Raw genomic sequence first — 22,364 nt, forward strand, 5'->3', positions numbered from 1 at the left:
GTAGTTTATCAATAGCACTTACCCCTATTATGTACTGTCTTTTGCTTTACCTCAAGCTGTGCCCTCAACTGAGTGTATTATGTTGTGTATATTTTTTATGGACTGTTTCTTGAATTTGCCTTGTAATCATTTTGTTGAAGTATTTGTTGCTTTGTGACCAAAAAAAAAGTTTGTAACATGACCCTCCCCGGTTGAATAGAGTTAATGAGTGAAATACTTTATCTTTCCACTCATCGAAACGATAAAGTCGGTAAAGTCCACAAAGAGTTCATACACTGGTAAGATCATCTGTTTCTACACCTGGAGTAATAGTCAAGACTCAGCCTGCTCCCTCTCTACCACCTGTGTTGCTTGAGAAGCCATGCAGGAAAAAAAAACAACATATCATTTTACACATTTTAACAGAATAACTGTATTTAACAAAATAGTACGAATGTTTGCTGCCTAGCTTTTAAAGCACGTGCACTGGGCCGATTACGTACACTGCCCCCGAGACATTTCATGGCATTACCCACAACACGGTTACACCTTTAAATACCCCCTCCCTTCACTTCAGGCTTCACTCTCAGCGCTCATTGGCTGCTGGTGATAATCGGTCAACAGCGGACCGGAGGGAGACAGGAGGGCACAGGACAGCATGTTTACAGCTACTTACTGTCTTATTAGCTGTTGCGAACGAGCCTCACGCTGTATTTGATTTAATCGGACACACGTAACTCGTCTGAAGGACGTCGACGAGAATGTTTCTGTGCCGCACAGGGAGGCTGTCTGCAGCGGCTCTGGATCACGCTTTCAAGTCGCCGGGCTCGTTTCTAGTGCAAGTCAAAGCAAACAGACTGAGGCACGTCACTCTGACATTACGCAAAGGCCACAAGTCTCTGTGGTGCCGGTCTCTCTGTGTCGATTCAACACTTGCACACCTGGGGAAACAACAAGCGGACCCTCATCCTGTCCAGAACTGGGAGTCGTCGTCTGGTTTTGTATTCACGGACTGGGGACACTGGGACCGGGTGGCTACAATAGCGACGAATCTCTCCAAAAGCGTGCCGAGTGAGAGCAGTAATTTAGATATCATCAAGACGCCGTTCGTGCATGAAAAAAGGCGCTACAGCAGTAGGGGGGAGGCGGGGGGTAATGTTTTGTTTACAGGTAACTGGGGGGTTTCCAGTCGACGCTGCTCAACCAGGACCATGCACACCAGAGCTTCATCCACAGCTGCAGCCGCGAAGAAGAGCGACGCCGGCGAGGAGCAGACCACTGGCAGCAACAAAGGGGTAAATTAAACTGTTCAGCTCAAGTGTTTGTCTAACCTTCAATGGCCAGTTAATAAGAGCACACAAGTCCGTGTGTGTGTGTGTGTCCACACAGCAGCAGGGTTCAACTGGTGGTGAACACGCCGTCTTGTTTCATGTGGCTCCAGGGTTGAAAACAAAACCATGAAATATGCAAAAAGCTGCCTGCCTGGCCGGCTCTCTTTAGTAACAGCCATCATACGAGCAGCCAGGCTTGTTATACAACAGCGCATGACTCGCTCAGTTATGTGGGCTGTCTGTTGCAGGAATTCACAGCAGCCTATGCATTATTGAACTGCACTCACAACTTCTGAACTAGCAGGAGAGGTGCCCTTTACAGAGCTCATACAGCACTTGCTCACTCACTCTCTCACACACACACACACACACACACACACACACACACACACACACACACACACACACACACCTGGACTTTAGTATGTGCTTCTGTGGGGGTGAGTCAGCAGCAGATACAGATGAACTTGACCTGCAGGGAGCATTTCTCAGAAGGCACAACAACCCCCAAACATTCTTCTGTATTCGCCTCCAATGTGTGAGGCTTACTCTGAATTACATAATTATCATCTTAGATAATTACACAGTACTAAGAGTCTACAGCCATGCTAGCAGCTTGGTGAGGCCGTAATTAGGCTTTGAGCTAAATGCTAAAATTAGCATGCTAGCATGCTCACAGCGATAATGCTAACATAGTCTACTGATGTTTAGCAGGTATAATGTTCATGCTCACCATCTCAAAATTAAAACTTACTGACCCAGTAGTGTTTAAGGTCAGACAGTGACCAAAGTTATCATCTGGCCCCCATACATACCTGTACCAAATTTTATGGTCAGCCAATAGCTGTCGGGATATTTCACCCTCCACCAAGGTGTTTGACTGACTCATCACCAACATTGCAAGCAAAAGAACCTCTTTTTTAAGCCTAGACAGATGTCTTGACCGATATTAGCTTATTATGGGTTTATTGGTATTGATGTATATGTTGCCTAATGCAAATAGTAAAAAAATTGCAGCACACAAATGCTTAATATAAGTAGAAGCACCTATGCATCACCATGCTCTATGTCCAGTGTTGTCCAGCTGTAACGTTACTTAGCCTAGCTGCCAACAGAGAAAAGCAGGCACGCAAGAATGGGAACAGGTGAGCATCATGTAGTGGCCCCTGGGTAATGCAGTTTATTTAGGGCTATTATGAATCGACCGGAGAACCTGATATGGAGAAGGCAGAAAAGAGCACCTGCAGCTTGCAAGAAGTCTGTGGCTCTAATTCTGTTGATGCCGCAGATATGAAAAGAATAAGCACAAAGAGGAGTCGGTCATGCGTCTGGTCGATACTCACTTCTCATGTAAATATCAATTTAAATCCTCACTGCAAACATGGAGCTAAAGCAATATGAGCGGATAAGCTCGATTCAGGTTGATCGTCCCTTAATTAGACAATTAATCAGACAACTCTGGTGCAAGATTGACTTTCTCTTCTGTAAAGCTTCTGCTTGAGGCTCTGACAGGGGAGATTTGACACTTTACAGTTTCCTTTCTGTTCAGTCTGAGTGCACGTGAGTGTGTCTTTGTCAGTGTTTGTGTGCCACTGTGACTCCGCATGTCTGCATGTGTTTTCCATGCCTCTGAAAAGCTGTTATCAGGCACAGCAGTACCACTGTTCCCCTCCTATACACCCTCCCTGGCACAACTCCCTTTGGCCGCTCGCTCACATGACCCTCCCATGCTGCTGCCTGCCTTTACTTTTAGCTCGGCCTGACTCGCCTCTGAAAGGCAAAGGCCTGCTCACTCGCCCACTCTGGCCTTTCTATTGTCCATTGTTGGCAGGCCTGTTAATACGTCACGAAGACTATGGCTTCATCCAGGCGGCTCGGACCAAATTTTAGCAAGACAAACTGCAACGAAGAGAAAAGATCATCTTGTTTTCCTCCTGTTCCCGTCTTCTTCTTCTCCATTGTCTCTGCTCTCTTGATTCATTGTCTGGCTCAGGCCCACAAGGGCAGACAGTCTGAAGCAAGCAGAAAGTCACTACAGCGAAAAAGGCAGAGAAGGACATGAGTGAAAGTTACTGTATCCCGGGCCAAATATCGCTCAAGTTAGTGAATAGACAGTGGGCCACATCTGCTTTTCAGAATCCCAGTTTTCAGAAACAACCTCTTTTCAACTGACTATATCACATTTGTAAACATCTCAAACACTATTACACCATGTGATGCATTTGATTTAAACTAGATACAAAAAAGAATTAAGAATAACTGTCCAACAAATATGCAATTATACACATTTGCTATATATTTTTCAATAAATCCCAAATCTTTGTTGTTCATACAAAACTCCTATGTTTTATAGATAAGTGGCATGCTCATAATGTAGTCTATATAAAGTCTATTATAATAAGAAATTGCCCGTTAAAGAGGTCACTGTAGACAGTATTCTTGTTACTTAATAAGTTGTCTCAGCTTTGGCAGCACAATGTCAATATAGTTTGTCTAAAAATAGGTTAATTCCATACAGGCCTGAGCTATTTCCTGTTTTCTCAGAGAAGGATTGCGTTTCCTCTTGGCAGAGGAGATATTGGAATAACATGGCTAAAAATGAGACCACTGGACATGATGCCCTCCTGCCAGTTGATACTCAGCCCCTAATCAAAGAGAAAAAGTTGAACATTGGCAATAAAACTGAAACTGGAATTATTTTTCACTCCGTATGCTTAATCACATTTGAAACCCTGACTTAACCTGAAGGTGATCCATAAAAAATATTCTGTTGTAATTGCATTACCACAGCAGGATGATCAGTGGCAGACCTGCCACATGTGCACATGGCAACAGTTTCTAAAATGTTGAACCCATTTGCTTCAGGCTCTGTGATTGAAACCAGAATTTTGTCCTGAGCATCAACAGATTTGTGTCCACAGCAACAGGAATCATAAAGTGTGAAATATTGAAAGTATGGCTCTGAATGCTTGGTCAGATTCTTGGTCTTATCTACAAAGATTTTATATATATATATGTAGACACACACACACACACACACACACACACACACACACACACACACACACACGTCAGTCATTCAGATATTTCCTGATCCTAGTAACAACTTTAATTCCACAGTGAATCCCATAGAGTTACTGCCGGACTGCTCTCTGTCGGTTGAAATGTCCAAAAAAATGCTGTATCTCTGCGAGTATCAGTATTGAATTCGTTTTTTTTTTATCTGTAATAATTATCTTCATGAGGACCCTATTTACACTAACATCACACGCTAATAACCTGGGAATATGTAGTTGTGTGTAAACCTACAGTTTCACTGAGTAATTGTTGCACAAAGTCTCATGAGAGTGACTAAATGAGAGAAGTCAATGTTGTAACACAGCAAGATAAGTTTCACAGAATTTCCTCATGTGACAATGATTTGAAGCCAAACGACTGTGAGATGTAAATGACAACACCAACAAGCTTTGTTGAGTCAATTCATTTTAATGTGCCCTAATATGAAACTGTATACTTCTGCATTTCAGAAAGTATGAAATGGTCAGTGTTAGTCCACCCTGCTACCTCAAAGTGATTTGGGATTTTGAACTTGCACAGGTCCTATTGCATTAAGCATGACTATGGCCTTAAGGTTGTAGCCAAATGGAGAATTAAGTTTGTTTACATTCTGTAAACATACTGTAGCTTTTCTCTTTTCATTTCCTGCCGTCTTTGCTGCTGTGAGTCGTGTCTGCGCCATCAGTAGCTCGGTTGTCTGCAGCGGTGGTCATGTTGTTTTGCCGTGTTGTAGTTCACTAATCAGATTTACTAGCAGCACATGCTGGAGTGAGCTCCCTGCTACATGTCGGACGGCTGGATTGTGTTTGGTGCTTGTTCATCTTGGAGAGTGGGCTGTTCGGAGGTCGCAAACACAGAGCAATGTGTGCTGGTGCACTTATGAGAGGCGCTTTGTGCGTTTAAGAGAGAGTGACTGACTTTGTGCATGAGTGTGGGCACGTGCGTGAGTGTATGGTTGTGAAAGGGTGAGTGATAATGTGAATCTCATAAATCACGCAGCAGCAGCACCCTGTGTTTAATCAGCTGACTCCACGGCACAATGAATAAGGGAAGCCCATAAATGTTCAGGTGTTGCTTGACCTACAGGAGTGACCTCAACTCTGAAACAGATGACACACAATCACGACAGTTTTTCTGAAAAGGAAGTTTGTTGTAGCTCATTTTTTAGGTTCTCAAATACAATCCTTCGTACATCAGAGCATCAGATAAAGGAAAGTCTGGCCTTGTTTCTTAAAAAAAAAAAAAAAAAAAAAAAAAAAAAAAAAAAAAAAAAACTGATTTATCAAGCGAGCACTTTAATTGCTCTCTGGTTCCGGCTATCTTTAGGTTTTGGACTGTTGAGTGGAAACTACCCTCACAATTTGAATTCAGTTCTTTTCTGCCATTTATATCCTCTGTAGTTTTTTTCTGAATGTACAGTCTGTCTTTCTTACCATCAAGCTCTCTTCCTTTGCTTCTGTAGCAGCAGAGATTGATTCTTCCTCCCTTTATAATTTTGCTCTGCTCACTCGCTCCCTTTTTTTTTTTTTTATCTCTTTGTCCAGGATGAGCTGAATTTAAAGGACGCTTCTACTACCTCCTCATCTACTGAAAAGGCCCCAGGGGAGGCCGAGCCAGAGGGAGGGAAACCCAGCAAGACCCAGCAGCTAAAGAAAGTCTTCAAGGAGTATGGAGCAGTGGGAGTTTCCTTTCACATCTGCATCTCCCTCATGTCTCTTGGAATGTTCTACCTCCTTATATCCAGGTAACAATACAGACGATTATCGCTTGTTCTACTGGTGGGGGATTAGGAGGCTGTATGCATTAGGTTCAGTTGGGTAACACAGCTGGATTGATCCCATTTTTATTCTGTTTCTATTTCCTTATTCAAAATTGAAATTAGGGAAGTCTTTCAATCTTAGATTAATACTTACTTTTATAGTACTTAAGGCATTTATATCCTAATATCTTTCACATCCTTAAATTGTGTTTAACTCTGTTAAAAATGTAGAAATGTATTTTGGGAAATGTAGGAAATCACTAACTAAAATAAAAGTCAACGTGGTTTGTTGAAGGAAAGGCCACAACATTAAAAAAAATAACTGGAATCCATCAAACATCACTTACTGATATTATCCAGCAGTGTGAGAGCATCGGAGTTCCTTTAAACCTGAAGATGTGCACAGGAAATTACTGACCCATTGGCAGCTTTTACACTGAGGAATGCTAAATGTGTGCTGTAAACTGGCAGCAAATGGGACCTGTTATATGCTCTTGAAACTTTCCACTCAGTCAGCCATATTGTACCCACCCTGCTGTTGTTGATATAGCACTGCTAGGCTGCATTAGACCGGGACACTAAAATCATGTGGTGGGCTTGAATAAAACATGAGGTCATTTTCTCTTCTTGCAGCCGTGTTTTAGTTTTGTAACTTTACATCTAGATGTGCAGAATTGAAAATCTTTGACTCTGTATTTACCCATAGTTTAGGCAAAATAATCAGACTAGACAAATTTCAGGGCCTTGTCCATGCCAGGGCCTTAAATACCAAAGAGACTTGGCAGAGATTATCTGACAGCTTGGAGATTTCCTCCTATAGCTGATAATGACCCATGATCTGAAAAGTGACTCTGTAGCCAGCAGCCATTGAGTATTATCACTGTGAGGCCACAGAGCCCAGGCATGTGGCCTGCTAATACAGTGCTGTGCGCTGGGTAAACAGTTTTCAGGGTGCAGATGGATCCTTATATTTAGCTGACTAAAGTCTGTTGGGTGCAACAGAGCTGTTAATGTGTGAGAGAGAGAGAGGCTGTATTGACTGAAGCGTCATGTTTTCACATTCTTTCCATATATATTTCCCTGAATAGTTCAGATGAAAATGCCACAACTGTAGAAAGCTGTCTCACAAAGGCTGCGTTACGTGTGGCTTGTTAAACCCTCTTTGATTTGTTGAATTTCATGCCCTTCAACATGCAGTGGGTTCTTATGCTAATGTCATCAGTTTAAGTGGGTCAAAAGGCTGTAAAATAAACTATTATGAAACATTATTTTTGTACACAGCTCCCTCTGGTGGAGATACAGGTGAATGGCACTTTTAACTACCAAAGAGAGGAACTCACTATTTAATAATTTAAAATCCTTGAGGATGCATTTTGAGCATTGAAGAATCTGCAAGTTTAAATGTCAATATTTTTACTACTACTACTATTTTTAATACTTGTTTTGGTTTTGAGTTTGTGGTGTGTTGTAATTCAGACAATAGAATATAGAAAGTGACACTATCATTGATTCTGGTGTGATATATGGTAAATGGACTGCACTTATATAGCATTTTTCTAGTCTTATGAACCAATGAAAAGGCTTTACAATGGAAGCCACATTCACACACACATTCATAAAATATTTTCCTAACACTTTTCTACTATACAAACACATTCACACACCGATAATATGTCGGGGAGTATTTGGCCCAAGGACACTTCGGCAGGAGGAGCCAGGTATCCACTGACCTCCCGATGAATGGACGACCCACTCTACCTCCTGAGCCACAGCTGCCCGCTATCTATTTATCTATCAATGCAGGAAGTCAGGATTATTTCTGACTGATAACTGACGGGTGGAGTTGAGTTGAATATAGTCACTGATACCAGACATATAGTTAACACACTCTCTATAGTGGGCTGCTGCCACTCTTTTATTAAAGCGGAAGAAGAAAATGCGAGTGAATGCCTAATATATGAATTTTACACACTTCTAACCAGTTTTCTGTGTCATTTGTCTCCCCAGTGGGATTGATATGGCGGCCGTGCTGTGCAAAGTGGGCTTCAGCGAGGCAGTTGTTCGCTCTAAAATGGCAGCAGGGACCAGCACGTTCGTCCTGGCCTACGCCATCCACAAGCTCTTCGCTCCGCTACGCATCAGCATCACTCTGGTGTCCGTGCCTCTCATCGTGCGCTACTTCAGAAAGACTGGTCTCTTTAAACCACCCACACCTGCACCCTGATGACCCTCCTTTGCTCCTCTGCTGCCTCGTTAAGCAACAAACATCCAGACTGTTAATGGTCATAATTAAAATGCCTGTATATATTATTATGCCTTCTGTATATATAATTTGCCTTCAGCTACAAACGCCTCATCTTTTCACATTTGCATTTGTGAATGCAGGTTAAATGTTTCCTACATTAGTTCCTGTTGTGACAGAATCAGAAGTGTTAAATAGTGTTTCTGTATGATTAAAAAAAGGAATAAGTAACGGCCCACCAAACACCAGTGTATTTGGAGTTGGGTCTTAATGTGCATTTCAAAAAAGCAGAAACAAAAATAGCAGAAAAGCTCATATATTTATAAACAATCAGAAGTATGGTCAGGGATTTTAAGTTTCAGTCCTAAGCTCTTTCAGTAGGCAGGTTTTTCTCTCGGTGCTGTGAAGGTTCCCCACAGGGACAAGTGGAAAAAGCTGATCTCTCCTCCACTGTTCCCTGATAGCTGACTAGGCCATGTTCTGGTGTTAATGTGAATCAGCAGAATAATTCAGGTTCTCTCTGTCTCCTACCTCTCTCTATCCCTTTCTCTCTCCTTACTTAGCTCAGACCCTCCCTCTCCTCTCCCGTATACTTTTATTTTCTGCTGTTGTTTTGCTTCTCTGCTATTTTTCTTCTCCTTCTGTCTCTTTGCTGTTGTTCCTCTCCTCCCATTTTCTCTTCCTTCTCTCCCTCTTGTTGTCTAATTTAGCAAATGCCACTGCCCAAGCATTAATTGCAAGCACATTAATCTCAGAGTGAAACTGATTGTAGTTAATTGCAAGCTTTGGATGAAGAATGTTGGGTTTTCGAGGGTTCTTTCCTGATTGGATTTTATTTAATTATTAAAAGGGAAGTTCTATTTTATATTTGGTGTGTTTTTGTCATGAAATGCCACCGTCACACAATAAGTCATATAGGTAAAGCTGCTCTAGATGGATCAGATAACTGTAATGTGAAAGTGGTCGCTCGCAGTGCTGAACCCACAGAGAATTAACACCTGATTGCGGTTCGCCTCAGATCCACACTTTCAGTTCAGTGTTTTGGTTTTACTGTTTTGATTTGCACACTCGACACACAGTTGTTTTCAATGATTAGCTTTAAAAATCCCTCTGTTCACTACATGGCTAGCACCAAACTTCAGATACGCAAAGTGATGATGATGATGATGAACACTGGAGTATTCAACTGCTCAGGAGCTTCAAGGAGAGAAAAACAGCTAGCAGAGTCAATATTGGCCAGAAACACGACTAATTAAATACTGATGGCTCTGTCTATAAGGGAATGGTTATGTTAAAACCATCCGATACCATCCATACCTGCAATAACTGATATTATTTTTTTGTGTAGTTTTAAAAAGAAGCAAACTGGTCTGCTATAAGTTTTGAAATTCATTTTTGATATGTATAATTGTTTGTTTCTAATGCAGAGGAACCGGTTTCATTTTATTTGGATATTGTAGATTATCTGCAAGGAAACACATGTAGAATATTTTTTGGTGGTTTTTAATTGCAATTATTATATTATTGTGATAATTTTTAACCAAATACATGGAGAGGAATGTGTGAAGAGAGGATACAGGCCACATGTTTGGTTGCACTTCCTCTTTCCTACCACACTGAGGAGCTCCTGAACTACATATTCAGTGCCGTTTCTCCTCCTACCCTCCGATACAAGTACATCCCACACTTCTCATCTCTCATAAGATTGAACATTTTGGTGCCCTTAATGTCTTGAAGATAGATTCCAGCTTTATATCACAAGAAGGAGCTTCACTCCTCATGCGTCACACAGATATGATACAATAAAATGCTTGACAGATCCGTGTCTACAAAGCAATGATAAAAATCACTGTGCATATTTTGTGAAATCAGAAAATTGTACAGACTCTGGATAATACTTAAACAGAAAAAAAACTTATTTGATTAAGGCCTTCAATACAGAGCTGTCGTGATGGTGTATTATATGTTTCATAAGCGGTTGGGTCATCACACGCTGACCAGAATTCATTATTCCAAGCTCTGTTTTATCACAGCATGTCTGGTGCCATCTGTTTGATGGGTCAGCCAGCACAGCGAGCAAGCCTCAGCTGCTGCTGTGTCCCTGAAAATCTGCAGTGTATTGAATGGTAGCTGCCTTGAACAAGACCTGATCTCTTCTCTCTCTCTGTGTGTGTCTGTGTGTGTGTGTTTCTTGGCCTGGTAAATAATTCAACCAGGAGAGGTGTGAACTAAGAGAAAACTAGGAGTGCATGGTGGTCTGTGCCAGATATCAACCCCGGTTTTTCAGGAATAGGAGCTTTGGCAGCACTGTGATACAAACAGATCCCCCTCTCCCTCTCACTCACACACACACACACACACACACACACACACACACAAAACACACACAGATCCACATATACACAGAGGAAGGAGGAGAAGCCTGGGCCTCATTAGCAATGATGAGGACAGGGAGCTGCCATCGCCTCTCCATCCCCTGCATGTCCCCCATGGCTAGGAACAAATTGGTGACAGCGCTCCTAGCCGCTCTGTCGGGCTACCTGCGATGCACTGGGCTCTGTCAGGCTCCCCTCCTTCCACACTGCTGTGCATATGCGTATTAAAGTGTGTGTGTGTGTGTGTGTGTGTGCGTGTGGGGAGAAAGGTAGACACACATGAGACAAAGAAGAGAGAGGGCAGAGCAGCTCCTTGGTTACGTTCTCCGTCACCTTTTGCTCGGCCCAGAACTGAGCCGCGATGCGTGTGAACACTTAATCTGCTTGGCCTTGGAGTTTGATGACCCCCCCTCCCTCCCCACCCCATGGTGGGTTCAAGGGGGTTCAAATCCCTGCCTCAGCTCCTGACTTGTGCCCGCTTCACCTTTTATTAAAGTCAGATACACAGTCGGCGTCACCACTGTCGGAACGGCACACAGAGTGAATCCATTATGAGTGTATATACAGACACGGGCTGCATTTCTGACACAAGACTTGGAAGGCATGTGTGTATAGTAGCTGCAAAGTGCTGATGCAAGCAGGGATATATATATATATATATATATATATATATATATATAAACATATGGCAACACCACATAACCTCTCTCTCTCTCTCTCACACTCACCCCACCTTCTCTTATTTAATTTCTTCATTCTTATTATTTCTTACCATTTCCTCTCCATTCTTTTCCACGCCTGCTCATTATCTCGCCTTATTACCTTTCTCCAACTGTCTCCCCATCTCCTGACCTGCTCAGTAAACTTGTTAACCCACCGGAGTGTCAGTGACTAGACGGAGAGGCACCTCTGCCGTCAACCTCGCAGCTTCAAAGGCACCCTGTGAATTTCTTTACACAAACGGCTGGCATGAAGTTTGAAGGTATACGCAAGCATACACAAACACACTTATTCTCTCTCTCCCTCTTTCTCCCTCTATCACCTGCTTTCTACCCATCATCTTCTTCATTTTTTCTCTTTTTTTTGCTATAACCCCCTTTTCTTCATATTTTTTGGCCACTCTGCTCTTTTTCTCCCCCTCCACTCACTCTTCGCTGGAGCATCTTTTTCTTTAGCTCTCTTTTCCTCCCCCCTTCTCTCGTCTCCCTGTCTCTGAGTTAAGTTTAGCAGATGCACCTGATGGCAGCATCATCCTGGAGCACCTGTCAGCTGTCTGCCTTCATCACGGCTCCTCTCCTGCCACGGGGGCCACGGGGAAGTAAACCTGGAGACAGTCGCTACTATCAACAGCTGCATCTTATTATTTTAAACACCGGTGCCAGTCAATTTCCACCAGAGATGCGTGCATTTATTTATTTTATTTTTTGTGTGTGTATGTGTGTGTATGTGTGTGTGTGTGTGTGTGTGTGTCTGTGTGTGTGTGTGCACACGCTGCCGCCTCCTCCTTCTCATTGCTCCTCAGGATTCAGACGCTCAGCTGTTAAATGTGAGCAATTATAACTGAGCAGAGAGGGAGACGGAGAGACAGAGAGTTTACCTAGCCTGTAACAGAGAAGAGGAGGAAGAGGAGGAGGCAGCAGCAGATATAAGTTGTCAAAGTGTTTTTGGCAGTTGTGGAATGTTTTTGACTCTCCCTTACCGTAACTTAGCTGAATGTCTGTCACTTGTCTAAAAGGGCAGCTGGGTTATTCGGTTTGCGCTTTCATATTAATGCAACACTTCAAAATACTTAATGCAGTTTATCCCAACATATGATGAGACTGATGATTCTTCATCTTTTCTCAGGCCCCACTGATGCCGCAGCTTCCCTCTTCAAACAAGCTGTCTTCAGTGGATTTGCAATAATGTTTTTAAAAAGTAGAGACATACTGGGCATGAAATATTGATTTGGCTGAAGGGCTAATGCGATTTATTTCCACAAAAGATTTTCTAGTGAAGATTTACTCACACTAAACAGAAAACACATCCAGTATTAGATGCCAGCCTGAATGCAAAATGAAATACAACCAGATCTCTTACATCCGGTGATTTCATGATTATGTTTCCATCCAGACCTGGTAGTGTACATTCCTAATGTCCTGCAGTAGCATAACATATAAAAAGGTGCTAGTTATCATATATCTCATTTGTTTACTTGCATTATAAATGATCATCATCCAAATACAGCCTTGTTTTGCAACGCTGTGCCTTCTCCTTTATCTCCCTCTGTCTTCTTACATACTGTATACACACACACGCACGCACGCACACATGCACGCACGCACACACACACACACACACACACACACACACACACACACACACACACACACACACACACACGACACTGAGATTTCGCAAAAGGGATGCCAAGCCAGGCAATAGTGTTTCCAACTCGTTCCGCCACTAGACTCTCTTGATAACAACGAGGATGCGCTTAATAAGGATGAAGTATGTTGTATTGTTGGTGGAAAGCACCATCCTGTACTATTCCCCTCGTTTCCGCTCCACTCATCACTAGAGTACAAAAGCGAAACACACTAAAAACAGTGATTCTTATTGAGGAGAACTCAGATGTCTCTTTGTCAGGAAATGGCATTAGTTTACATTGCGTTGTTTTTGGGATGTTTAAGTGTAATTTTACAACCTGGTGCTCTGTCGCAGCTGAGTAGACAAACAAACAAATTTTGAGATTCACTTCATTACCTGAGCCACTTTTTTGGATGTCAAAACAAAACAACAATAATTTTTTTTTTTTTTATATAGTTGTACTTTGTGTGCGCACAAATATGGCAAGTATGTTAGGTCAAATTTGAATTAGAAAGTAGCTCTGCACGATCGAATGGAAGTGCAACCAACTGCAGTACAGGGTCACCACCTCTGTACATCTCAGAAATTACATTGGTGAATAAAACATTAAAATAATGGAGAGAAGCAAATGGCCAAAAATATTAATATTAAGTCCCAATTAAATGATCTTTTATATAGTTTCTTTCTTCTTTCTTTATGATCATATTTTCTTCTTCTTTAGATTATCCACATCAGGTTGGTTTATAATGTCTCGCAGTGGAAACAATCTGTGAACTTCAGATTACAACACAAAAAAAGTTTATAATTGCCTCCAACTACTTAGACACTATAATGATGGTAAGCAATGTACCAATAAATACAATGACTTGCCGTAAAAGCAGCTACAATCCCAAATGGGCATTGATGGTAGATCCCGGTATGGCATCTAAAACAATATTTCAAAATCAAAGGGCCCAGATGATCAGTCATAATCAGTATGTTGCACTCCGGGAGAGGAGTGAACCAAAAACAACAGCAAGTGCAGACACAGCGTTGTAAGCCATTACTGAGCTGCCATTACCGATCGAAGTCTGTTTGCCTCCACACACTTCATAATGAATGCATCTCATAAATCCTCCCTAAACGATTCCTCCTTAAATGATTCCCACAGCGCAGACTGTCTGCTCAGTGGAGGGCGCTCATGGATCAAACCATTAACAGGAAACCAGGCCGAGGTGACGAGTGGAGGGCAACAAGCTCAGGCCCCAGATCATCACCCCGCCCCAAACCACCACCCTTTACAAACCTAATAGAAAGCCAACAGACAGACAATTTCTTTCAATTAGCCCGAACTGGCCGGCCCAATAAATTTTAGTTTGTTCCTCAAGACGTAAGGTCCCTGTTGCATGTCCTGCTGAAAATGAAGACTAATGGGGTATTGTGGAGCTGCTGAGTGCTTGATTTCGTGCCACTGCCACTCGCCCGCTCTTCTTTTACTCCCCCCGTCTCCACCCCACCCATTCCTCGCCTTTCCCTCCTTCCTTGAGCTAACTGGAATCAGTGCTGACCAGGCACAACACAAATGTTTAATACATTTATTCACTACTTGGATTCATTTTCTGTTTTAAGCATTATTCCTGAGTAGTTAGGCGGAGCTATTCATCACAGCTTGACAGCAGCCATGAGTGTAACCATCGTTCACCCTTGGTGTCAGCTGAAGTGATGGCCTGCAGAGTCAGACGCAGCCACTACTGAAATACCTCAAGTTTTTTATTATTAACATACAGCATGTTTTATGATGATTTCAGAGCTTTAATTTTGTTGTGGCTGTTCAAAATGCGCCGGTGAGAAGTTAAATATTTTTAAGACTCCTATTCCTCTGTGTCACTGCCAACGGGCTGTTGACTTTACCAGTGGTGGAAGAGGCAATTAGATTCTCTACTTAAGTAAAAGTAGCAATAGCACACTGTAAGAGCGCAAGTCCTGCATTCAAAGTTTTACTTGAGTAAAAGTACAAGGAGAAAATACAACCATTTTACTTTGAGTCTTCCTATTTATCATTCTCACAGATATGAAGACATTTCAAGACTATATTAATGTACATTATTTGTCAGCAATTAAAACACTATGCTATTACAGCTTTATTTTACTATATAGTCATTCATAATCTTTTTATATACCAGCTTCCTGTTATAGCTGCCCACACAAAGCTGCTTACAACCACATTATTGAGCGTTATAAACAATTTAGTAAATGTTTATATAAATAAAATAAATGTTAAATAAGGCGACTTACAGGACTTAATATTAAAAGTAACAATGCTCTTTATGCAGAAAATGGCCTACAAGTGCTGTATTATTATTCGTTATATTGTCACTTTTGATTCTTTCACGTGCTTGTAGCATTTTACTGTTGTTGTAGGTGATGTTAATTTTAACTCCTATTATACAGTTTAAAACAAATATTTTTCAGAGGATCAAATGTTCTGTACATAGAGATAAAACTACAATATTCCTATTGATAGTAAAATTAAAAGTACAAAGGATTGAGTACATTTATTTTGTTCCTTTCCAACTATGGACTTTACTGGGCAGTTTCAGTTGAAGCTATACGAGATAAACATAAAAATACTAGTGGACGCCACTTTTCCTTTCGAAAAAAATGGACATAACAGCAATGCCGATGACAACAATAAAAGTGAATTATTTGAGTTATATTTGCCATCAAATGCTGATGTATTGGAGATCCTCGGGCCACCTCTGGTTGATGAGGGAAGAAACAAAGTTGCTTTGTCATATGGAGATATATTAACTACATGTGAAAAGGGGGCAAGGAGACATTGATTTTACAATTCAGGACTCAATCAAAGAGAATTATGGATGGCAATACTACTGTGATTTGCCTGTGCTACTCGTTAAACTTAGTGCGTGTCCCCCCCTGGCAATGTAGGAATAAGATTTACAGCGGTAGGTTAAATACAGTTCAATACCACAGAGAGGTGAAGTCACATGACGGTTGATAAAGGAGGAGGAAGTCGGATACATCGCGGGACAGGGAAGGAAGAGGGAGGAGAGAGGAACTGAGAGGAAGAGGAAGTGAATCAAAAAGGGAGGAGAAGGAAAAACGAAAGGAAGGGTGCACACAAATAGAGTGGGAGAGAGAGAGAGAGAGAGAGAGAGAGAGAGAGAGAGAGAGAGAGAGAGAGAGAGAGAGAGAAAGAGAGAAAGTCTATTATTATAGCCTGAACAGATAAACTATGCATCAAAGTGTAGCATTTATTGAAAAAACATTTTTATGTGTGCTTTGAGGGCATGAAAATGAGAGCCCTGTGTTCAAACACATCAATACAAGACTGCAGCAACCAATGTATTTTTTTTTCCTCCTTCTTCTTTTCCCCAAGATTCCCAATCAGATCTTGTGGCTCCCTGCAGGCTTTTATGCCAGCCACAAATGGTGCAACTGCCAGACTGACAAACACACAATCACTCAGAGTGGAGGGGGGGGGGGGGGGGCAGCCTCTCTCGCTCAGCCTTCTATCACAAAGGCCCTTTTAATAAGCCCATGAAAAAGAGCAAGTAATCCTTTGATTTCATTAAATGCCCTCATCACACCTGGAGATAATTCCATTATGATTGTGGCAATAAAACGAGGTTTTCATCAAGACCCGCAGACAGAAGGAGGAAAAGCTATTATTCCTCTCATATTCAGATATGACGTTGCGTCTAGTATTATGATATTAGGCCATTTGGCAGAATTTATGACACTCGAGTCAATCCATAATGCGGGTAGAGAGTTTCCCCACTGACAAAACCAGACAGTTTTAACGTGCTTCGTGCTGAACCCGCAGAGGGATAATAATTTGTGGCGTTAGAAATCACACAGGAATACAGAAGCTGCAGTATTAGTTGGCAGCTTAGACAGTATTTGTAGCAACAAACACTGCTTTTTAAAAAAAAAAAAAAAAAAAAAAATCAGAACAAAGTTCATTTCTTCTTCTTCACCTTCTTCACCTTCCACGTGTGTTTGTTCCCCCTTGTCTTAATACAAGCTAAAGCAGGTGTTAAACAAATGCTGGTGCTGAATTTGCAAACAAATAAAGCAGCTGTACAACTAAGTGTCAAACTCTCCTTTTAAAAAGTGTGAATTCACCTTTCTTCACACTCCCATTTATAGTAAAAGGACGGATGACGTGTTTAAAATTAAAGCTGCATTAACTTGTTGCGGAAAAAGCTGAAAAACAAAAAAGTTGTTATCTACACATCCAGCAGGCACAGAGCAGCATTAGCATTCATTTGAAATCATATTTCTGGCCTCCTGAGAAATATAAGTTAATTAACAAGTTAATATTCATTCACTGATTTAAGAGTTGTTATTTCTCTATGTTGACTTACAACCTGTTCAGTGGCATTAATTGAATCCACCCATGTTTGCACCCAGCCCTCACTTTTGTGGTAATTTTTTGTGGGACCAGGACGGTGATGTCCCCCCATTTCTAAATCATGCCTTATACAAAGCTTTGTTTGCCTTGATTATTTTTCCATCCAAATCAAAACACATCACACGCCTCCTTCTCCAGTATAACGCAGCAAACATTTGGCCTCCATCATGGCTGGATTGGCAAAAACGTTGGTGAATAAAACAAGATGTGCTGGAGAAGATTTGTGCGAAGTGTTGTGCGAAATTTGTTGTTTTTCAACCAAGAAAACAGGCGTCAGTGAGCTCTTGTCGGTCTACAACCAGGCCAGTTTTGTGCAGGTAAAATAATGAGTTAAAAAATGCTTAAAAAAAAAAAAAGCACCATAGTCATGTAATAATTCTCTGTGGGTTTGCCACTACAAGCAACACCTTTCACATTATATGGTCATTATTGTGTCTGTCAATATTGAGATTATTATCATTGATTTGTGCAGCTTTAAATAAATCTATCCAGCTCCAAGGCAGCGATGGGAAATGGGCACAAAATGATGTTAATATAATGTTAATAGAATCTAAAGCTGGTCATTGTGATGAGACAATATCCAGGTATTCCAGGTTTATTTTTGCAAATAGGTTTGGATGAACACAAACCTGCAGGTCTAACCTACAAAACATAACAGAGAAAGAGACAAATAGAAAAAGAGCAAAGGAGGAGAGGGGAGAGAAAGAGAGTTTTATTACAAAGTGTACCCAAACAGAACTTCAGCTCTGCCACAATTCTGTCAGATGGCAGTGTGGAGGTACAGTATAGGGGTCTCTACAAAACTTATATTATTGTTACAAAAATTCCTGCACGGCAAAGAAAATGTGACAAAGGAGAAATGGTGAGGATACTGTGTGCTGTCTGGAGGAATTGGAAGCTATGTGTTTTTGGCATTCATGTCACAGCCCTTTTGAAAAATGCATCAAAGCAATTGCAGAACTCGTGGGACTGAGTTTGGGCACACAAAGTCGTGACCATCATCCAAACCTCACTGGTGAGGATGGAAGGGAGCTACTGCTCATAGTGGAGGGTTTGAAATACACTACTGTGCCACTTCATAATAAAAACAAGTGCCCTGCCAGACCGTGGTAACACTGATTCCTGTAATTTCTGTGGATGTGCCTGTTTAGATGTAAAGTGTCTGTGTCTGTGTGTGTGTGTGTGTGTGTGTCTGTGTGTCTGTGTGTGTGTGTGTGTGTGTACTACAGTATACAGAAATAATTTGTCAGCGGCGGTGACTGGTATTTTTCATGCCTCTCGAAAAACTTGGAAACAGATTGTGTTGTTTTTCATGCTTACATTCACACATGGCTATTAGCTGAAAAGCCTTCTGCTTTAAGAACAACTTTCTCTTCCACCTTCTGCTCAGAGAAATCGCAAATAACGATGGCCACGGTCTAACTATGACTTTCTTACATGTGCGCTAACTGTTAGGAATTGAAATGAGATCACTCGCAGATGGATAATTCCCCACAGATGTCGTACTCTCCACACATCTTCTGCTTTGTGAATCTTGGCCAAGACTTCTCTAAAAAAGAAAAAAGAAGTTCATCTCTCTGTGTGGGTAAAGAAGCAAAGCTCACGTCGTTACAGCAACAGCTCCTATTATTACTTCTATTCTGTTCCTACAGTACACGTGTGATGTTTTCTGGTGATTATAATTAAAGCTTGACTGATACTGCGTTTTTGATTTTTGCTCCCATAAGTTAAAAAGAAAAAAAAAGTGTGGCATTTTTGCTTGAAAATGAAACTTAAACATATTTTTGGGATTTCTGCACTGTAATTTCTTATTACATACCAGCTGATCTGTAGGCCAATACCGATATATAAGTGATAAAATCAGCTGATAAAATCAAACATGCTGATTTATTAGGCAGGCTGTAATTATAATGAACTAGGTTCTGGCCTGAAATCCATCACAACACATCACACTTCACTCGTGTGGCGGTCTATTAAAAGCTCCTCGTTCTCACATTCACTCTGTTCACTGTCTGCTCTAACTGTTGCAGTTTCTGACAAAGCCACAAGGTTCTCCAACTGTTTATATAAACCCTACACTCTTTGTTTTCAAGGTAAATCCACTGGAGGATTGCACAATGCTCCCTGCATGTTATTTATCACGTTGTCGTTCCATACGGTAATTTAAAGAAACTGCCATAAGGCGTTGTACAGCTCCCCATCCATCTCTACATCCATTGCCACATGTATATTCTATATCCAAATTGGTACGTATCTATCACGGTCTACGGAAGGTTATTGACTTCATTCTAAACCTGAATAAAACATGAAAAGATAAAACACTGTTCATTCCAATGAGAGAACAAGAAAGAACAAGTTTTGCATTTGGGAAATATGTTCACTTACAATTTTTTTTGACATACACAATGCATACATATGATGTACGGTTTATAGAGCAGTATATGCCCCAGACTGACAGCTACAGATTTTTATCCTCTATTATTCTGTATGCACACATGTAGTCTATATGTAGATGTGTTTATCTAAAACACACAGGAGACTGATAAGTGCAAGATCTTCACAACTAAATGTTGTTAGTTGATACTGAAATTATTTGCAGCTTTGGCACATGAGGCACCTGATAGTATAACTGAAATAAAAAACACCTTATAGTGCATCATTTCTCTGGACACATTGTGTTCCTGTAGTGAGAGGAAAAGAAGAGAAATAATAATAATATAAAATATAATAATAAGAGGTTAGATCAAGTAAAAAGTCGTTGTCTCTAGTTGAGCACCAGTATCACAAAATATTTTTAAATAATGCAACTTAAAATCAGAAAGCTACCCCTAGTTTCATATATTCAGTATAAATTACATGCATTGGGGTAAGGGGGGCCTGTCTCACCTTCTTATGGAGACTAGAATTTAATAGTGGCACCCCTGGTCCTGTGTCCAACATCTGGAAATAGAGGTCAAAATTCAAAATAAACACTGTCACAGTCAATCTCTGTACAATCATGAGCCACAATTGCAAAGAGAGAAATCAGTAACACAACCATCTATTATTCGGAACCTATCCTGGTGGGATCACACGCTGGGGTCACCACTTATTTGTACATGGGTGGAGACTGAGTTGGATAAGGCTCCTGTATTTCCTGGATGTATTAGACTGGTGTCACTGAGGGGACTCGCAACTACTGACCGCTCTCTAAGGAATGGAAGAAAAACTTGTTTAAAATTTATAGGAGTCCTTAGTGTGTGTGTCAAAATGTGGTAGATTACTGGGACACAGGAGGTTGCACGACCTCACTATGAAGAGGGGTGTACTTATCCAAGCGTGTATATTTGCATTACATGTGTGGGAATATCTGTTTGGGAGAGAGGGAGAGAGAGAGAGAGAGAGAGAGAGAGAGAGAGAGAGAGACAGAGACAGAGAGAGAGAGAGTTAGACAGAAAATGAGAAAAAGAAAAATTTTAAATGTTTTAAACCTGCAATAACTGTCGTTTTGGCCACTTGGGGGCAGGGGAGACAAGCTGTGAACACAACACTGACATAGGTCACTGAATGATGGCAAATGTTTGCCTGCAGCGTTTACATGTCACCTTCTTGGGGTCGTTCCACACTTTGGATTTCCTGTCTGACATATGTAACAACTGTAACGGTCCAGTGTTCACTGTGTTTTGATATTCGAGGTAGTGTGTCCCATACGAGTTGCCGTATAGCTGCCATAAGGCAAGAGTTGTTGGCAGAGTGTTAGGCAAAAATAAAGAATTTGTTGTTGCTGTTCATCATACTTCGTCTCTATGTCCCATTTATGACCAGTTAGGTGAACCCAAGATGCTAGATTACATTAATATCCATTAACCGCAGGGACCAGCAGTGTAAACGATGTCTGTCTGTGACTGACTTGATTTTTTTTTTTTCTCCTGCGACTAACCAACCAATCAAAACTTGGTCAACTAATATTTTTCTCATTAACAAACATTTGGTCGACTATTAGGGGGGACAGCCCTATTGTATTCAAAAGTGTATATGAGAGTGCAGGAATGTAGTGGTGGTTAGTTTGGGGGCGGGGTCAGGACTCGAGACAGGCCCGACCTACTGCATCCATTCTTACAAAGAAAATCTCATTAAAGCCACTCTTCCTCTTAGCTACAGCACCAGTGGGAAACAGATTTGGATATTGCACCCTTACCCCGTCTTTTCTTTTAAACACTCGGCCAACAATCTGTTAGGGGGAACAATGGAGGAGACTGATGAAGGAAGGGGAGCACATATTGACTTTTTCTCTCTCCTCTGTCGTCTTAATGCATCTCATTTCCCCCCCATCCTCTTTTGTTGAAAACCTTTCCTTCCCCATCAACCTTCATCAATCGCTCTATCCTTGCTGGGTGAAAAATTGCACCCATTACCCTTGTCATGTGGTACACAGAAATAGCATTCTTTCCACTGACAAATGTCAGGTAAAACAACTTACGGTGACTCACAAGACTGCAGGATGGAGGCACCACAGCATAAATCACTCCCAAATATTGGACAACTTTGATACAGTAAACACAAGTTGGGGAAATTGGTGCACATCCTAAATAATGCAGGCTGTGAAAGTGAGTCTTCGGACAGTTAAATGAGGTTTAGCCTAAAGTTACTACGGGGTCCTGTCTTGTAGTCTTTAATCTCCTAAACCCTTACACTGTAGGCAAAATTTGTTTTATTCCATACATGATCATTCAAGTTCATGTCTTATGACAGGTTTATGTAAACAGAAACAGATTTAAGTTGTGGTTTAACAAAGCCAATAGTCTACAGTAATAAAATCAGCTGTGAGGCTGTACTGCCGCTAACGTGCTAACATGCTCACAATGACAATGCTAAC

At 41.3% G+C, this 22,364-nt stretch overlaps 1 protein-coding gene across 1 annotated transcript; it reads left to right on the forward strand.

Moving 5' to 3' along the window:
• The first annotated feature begins 579 nt into the window (after positions 1–579).
• mims2 (mitochondrial inner membrane scaffold 2) lies at positions 580–9,233 on the forward strand. Its single transcript, XM_023412848.2, has 3 exons — positions 580–1,274; positions 5,912–6,111; positions 8,134–9,233. Exons 1-3 carry the CDS (start codon positions 741–743, stop codon positions 8,348–8,350), a joined length of 951 nt encoding a protein of 316 aa, XP_023268616.1. The 5' UTR covers positions 580–740; the 3' UTR covers positions 8,351–9,233.
• The last annotated feature ends 13,131 nt before the right edge of the window (positions 9,234–22,364 follow it).

Source organism: Seriola lalandi, unplaced genomic scaffold (genome assembly GCF_002814215.2).
Source record: "Seriola lalandi dorsalis isolate HSWRI2012SDOR001 ecotype SW California unplaced genomic scaffold, Sedor1 jcf7180002054488, whole genome shotgun sequence".
Lineage (NCBI taxonomy): Eukaryota > Metazoa > Chordata > Actinopteri > Carangiformes > Carangidae > Seriola > Seriola lalandi.